The 4,404-nt window shown below is 47.1% G+C and overlaps 1 protein-coding gene across 1 annotated transcript; it reads right to left on the bottom strand.

The window, feature by feature from the left end:
* Positions 1–2,393: 2,393 nt before the first annotated feature.
* On the bottom strand, positions 2,394–3,893 carry KCNA2 (potassium voltage-gated channel subfamily A member 2; the record flags this gene model as incomplete). Its single annotated transcript, XM_080916254.1, has 1 exon — positions 2,394–3,893. One exon carries the CDS (start codon positions 3,891–3,893, stop codon positions 2,394–2,396), a length of 1,500 nt encoding a protein of 499 aa, XP_080772380.1.
* Positions 3,894–4,404: the final 511 nt, after the last annotated feature.

Below are 4,404 nucleotides of genomic sequence, written 5' to 3'. Positions count from 1 at the left end.
GCACCCTGAGCTGGTGCCCCCTCCCTCACAACATCTAGTGAACAGCAAAACCTAGGCTGAAATCAATACTGAATAGCCTGAGCATGGTTCATTGTATTTGGAGGAATTTAAGCCACTGTGTCAAAAGGCAAAGAAACTTAACATGGGGAGGCAAAGGCTTTCCCCACTCTCTTCTTAGGGCCAACACATTTTCTAATTCAAGGCTGCACAGTGCTCATCCATTCCTTACATGTTCTTGGGGTGAGAATTAATTTTTTACCCATCTTTTTTTTTTTTTCTTTTTTTTTTTTAAGGGCAGCTCTAATCACCAGTATACTAGGGAGAGAGTCTGAGTTTAGTAATCAAAATGATGCTTTAGGTCATTTAGGGAATCCATCCCTAGGTTCTGGAATTAGAAATTTTCCACCAATAGGAGGCTTCCTTTAAGTCTAGATCAGCAGAATCTGGTCCCAGGGAGTTTTACTCCTTGGTTTCAAAGCAGAGGTTCCGTCCTATGGACAGGCTCATGAAAATGATGGATGTAGAACCATATGATAGAGAATCAAATGGTGCAGAGGATAATATGGAAATGATTAATGGAGTGGATTGTAGGGAGGAGGCCTGGGTGGGCCTGGCCCAGGAGAGCTGGAGCTGTGAGGGCTATAGGACCCTTGTGCACTCAGTAAGACAAGCTTCAGCCATAGGGAACTGAAGCTGCAGCACATGGAGGGCAGAAAGACAATTCTAATGTCTAGGAATCCATGGACACTGGAGCGTGTCTGAGGCAATGATAGCAAACCCAGGCCCAGTGGGTTTACCACACCCATTGGGTTTCTGACACAACCAACCCACCAAGCAATAGATTTGCTCCTGAATCTGAACTCCAGAGAATGAATACATATATATGTATGTGTGTGCATACTGTACATACACACACACTTGTGTATGTATATATATATTCTAGTGCACATAGTCAAACACATGCATAAATTGCCCTGTGTCAAAATATTGCATAAGCATATACAATGTTCGAATGCAATTTTTCTATAGCTTGCTAGAGGAACAAATGAGAGAGAGAGAGAGAGAGAGAGAGAGAGAGAGAGAGAGAGAGAGAGAGAGAGAGCGAGAGCTGATATATATTTATATACATTGAACCCACAGACCTGCCTGTCCTCAGGACCAATTCCCTGGTAAGCTGTATAGTCATGCCCATGACTAGATTAATTCCTAAAGTTCAGTCATGTGACTGTTTACACTACGACTTTTCTGTTTATTTGTTCTTGGTGTGGCAGGGTCTGTGCTCCCATTGAAAGAACCGAGGTGGGCTGAGAGGGCCAGCCAGAAGTTTTGGTTCCCCACTCGAAATAGTCCATTTGTTTTACCCTGATGGAGGGCTTTTGCCTTCTGATGTGAAAAATCTCTAGTTCAACACCATCCTGATGCTGTTAATACACTAAGTAGGAATACTGTATTGGCTACTAGGAAAATAGGTTATCTCCTGTGTTTTAAATATTGAGATTCATGCAGTGAACTCCCATGCAGCTCTGTTGCATGACTGGTCTACTCCACTGCAGTGTCAGTGGAGCTGGGCCACACCACCAGGAAAGCAGATGTCTGCAAACTCCAGAGTAAAAGAAGAAATCAAACATGTTCTGTGACCCTGAAGCTTGCAAAATGGTAACTAAAGCTGAGAAGTCCCTGAATTAGGTAGCTTCTCCCCACAGGCCTAAGGGAACAAATGTGAAACTTGACAACTCATATTTGGACATATAAACTGTCCCTCCCCCACCCCCTGGGTTTCCCTCACATCGACACTGCAGAGAAAAAGCAGAATGCAGCATTTTCCATTATGAAACATAAGCCTCTGGAGCATCTAGTCGGCAACTGCAGTTCACAAACCCAAGCCTGTGACACAGGAAGTGGTCCCAACACACAGGACTGTGTGTTCTTCTCGATGCAAAAATGGGAATGAGCTCTGGAGTAGTCACCAGACTTTAGAACTAAGCCATGATACTGTGTTCCTCTGTGAAGGGGCAGATGGGCTGAAGTGGGGTGGTAGGGGTGGGGTGGGGAGAATGCACCTCCCAGGTGTGTTGGTGTTTAAGTGGGAAGATAGGTGGTGTTGATATGGTGTGGGGGCTATGAGGGGGCTGCATTGTGCCTTTCTGAGATGCTGGCTCCATGGGTGACTCTCATCTTTGGAAACCTGTAAGTTGGTGATGAAGATTTCATGAAAGCCATGATAAATATTCTGTGTTCTAAATCGAAAAAATCAAAGGATCAAAAGTCACTTGCACGACTATTGCTTTCCATGCAGAACCAGATGCACACTGTAGAACACTGACTACAATGCAGGCTATTATGCAACATCTGCATTAGTCCTGTTGAGTTGTGAGTACATTAGTAGGTTTCAATCAGACATCAGTTAACATTTTGGTAATATTCACATAGTTTGTGTTAGCCAAGGTACAGTTGGCTGTTTTTAAGTTCTCCTCTCTAAAGTCCTCATTACTGTTGTTTACCCCCTCCTGGATCTCCATGTAATCAGACTTACTTATGGTAGAGGCACTTCTACTTTTCTTTAGGTCAGGGGAGGATGGGATCTTTGGACAGCTTGTCACTTGCAAGTACTGGGCCTGCTCCTCTCCCTCTGTCTCCCGGTGGTAGAAGTAGTTGAAATTAGACACTATGACAGGGACTGGTAAGGCGATGGTTAACACACCTGCAATTGCACACAGAGAACCCACTATCTTTCCCCCAATGGTAGTTGGAACCATGTCTCCATAGCCTACAGTTGTCATGGAGACGACTGCCCACCAGAAAGCATCCGGGATGCTGGGGAACTGGGAATCTCGCTCATCAGCTTCTGCAAAATAGACAGCACTAGAGAAGAGGATGACCCCAATGAAGAGGAAGAATATCAGAAGGCCCAATTCCCTCATGCTGGCTTTGAGGGTCTGACCTAGAATCTGCAGACCTTTGGAGTGTCTGGACAACTTGAAGATCCTAAAGACTCTTACCAACCGGATGACACGGAGAATGGCCAATGACATGGCCTGCTGGCCTTGCTGGGCGTCCTCTGGCTTCTCAGCTAACTCTGTCCCCAGGGTGATAAAGTAAGGGATGATAGCCACAATGTCAATGATGTTCATGATGTTGGTGAAGAAACCAGCTTTGCTGGGGCAGGCAAAGAATCTAACCAGAAACTCAAAGGAGAACCAGATGATGCAGAGCGTCTCTACGATGAAGAAAGGGTCAGTGAAGGAGGTGGACTGTTGGTAGCCGATGGTGCTGTTGGAGTAGGTGTGGAAGGTCACCCCACCACCATGCATGTCCTCATTCTCATCCCGGAAGATGGGCAAGGTTTCCAGACAGAAGCTGACAATGGAGATCAGAATGACCATCACAGATACGATGGCTATAATCCTGGCAGGCCCCGAGCTCTCAGGGTATTCAAAGAGAAGCCACACCTGTCTCTGAAACTCATTCTCAGGCAGAGGACGTTCTTCTTCCTTGATGTAGCCTTCATCCTCCCGAAACATCTCCATGGCTTCTTCCCCTAGCTCATAAAATCGGATTTCTTCAGAGAAGATGTCTAAGGGCACATTCACAGGTCGCCTCAATCTGCCCCCAGACTGGTAGTAGTATAAAATGGCGTCAAAGCTAGGGCGGTTGCGATCAAAGAAGTACTCATTTCGGAGGGGATCAAAGTACCTCATCCGTTTCTTGGGGTCTCCTAAGAGGGTCTCTGGGAACTGGGCTAAGGTCTTTAGCTGAGTCTCGAACCGCAGGCCTGAGATGTTGATCACCACTCTCTCACAGCACTCGTGGTCTGCCTCTGGGTCATAGGTGTCTTGAGGGTGCCCAGGGAGGGCAGCAGCCTCATCCACTGGGTCTCCGGTAGCCACGGTCATAATTGGGGCTGAGGAGTATACTTTACTTTATGCCTTCCAGCTGCCTGCAGCAGGGAACTCAGGGCGCTGGTAACCAGGCCCCAGGAAACACAGAAGCATTAGTCTGTGCTCCTGCAGGAAAGCCCCAGAGCCCTCTGTGAGTTGGAGCCACAGCCGCGCGCTTGGCTGAAAGACAGAGGCAGGTAAGGACATGAGATCACCAGGCACTGGCAACCCGACATGAGGTGTATTTGATGTCCCCAAGTGTTCAGAAACACGACTGTACCATCACTTTTGCCATTAAAATTGCTTTCACCTTGACACTTGTTTAGGGGTCAGTAGGGTTCAGGGGACAAAGGTAGCTATAGAATGGCCTGCGCCGGGGGCAGGTGGCTGAGACAGAATCATGTGCACCTCACACATCCTGGGACATAGCTCTACAGGAGGAGTCGAGAAGGGGGCCCTCTGACAGGCACGGTGCTAATGTTTTAGCCATACCTGCACCAAAGGAGGTAGGTATTCATGGTAGGGT

The sequence above is a fragment of the Micromys minutus genome (assembly GCF_963924665.1).
Source record: "Micromys minutus genome assembly, chromosome: 4".
NCBI lineage: Eukaryota > Metazoa > Chordata > Mammalia > Rodentia > Muridae > Micromys > Micromys minutus.
Note: the sequence above shows the minus strand (reverse complement) of the source record. Positions and strands in the feature narration are given on the sequence as shown.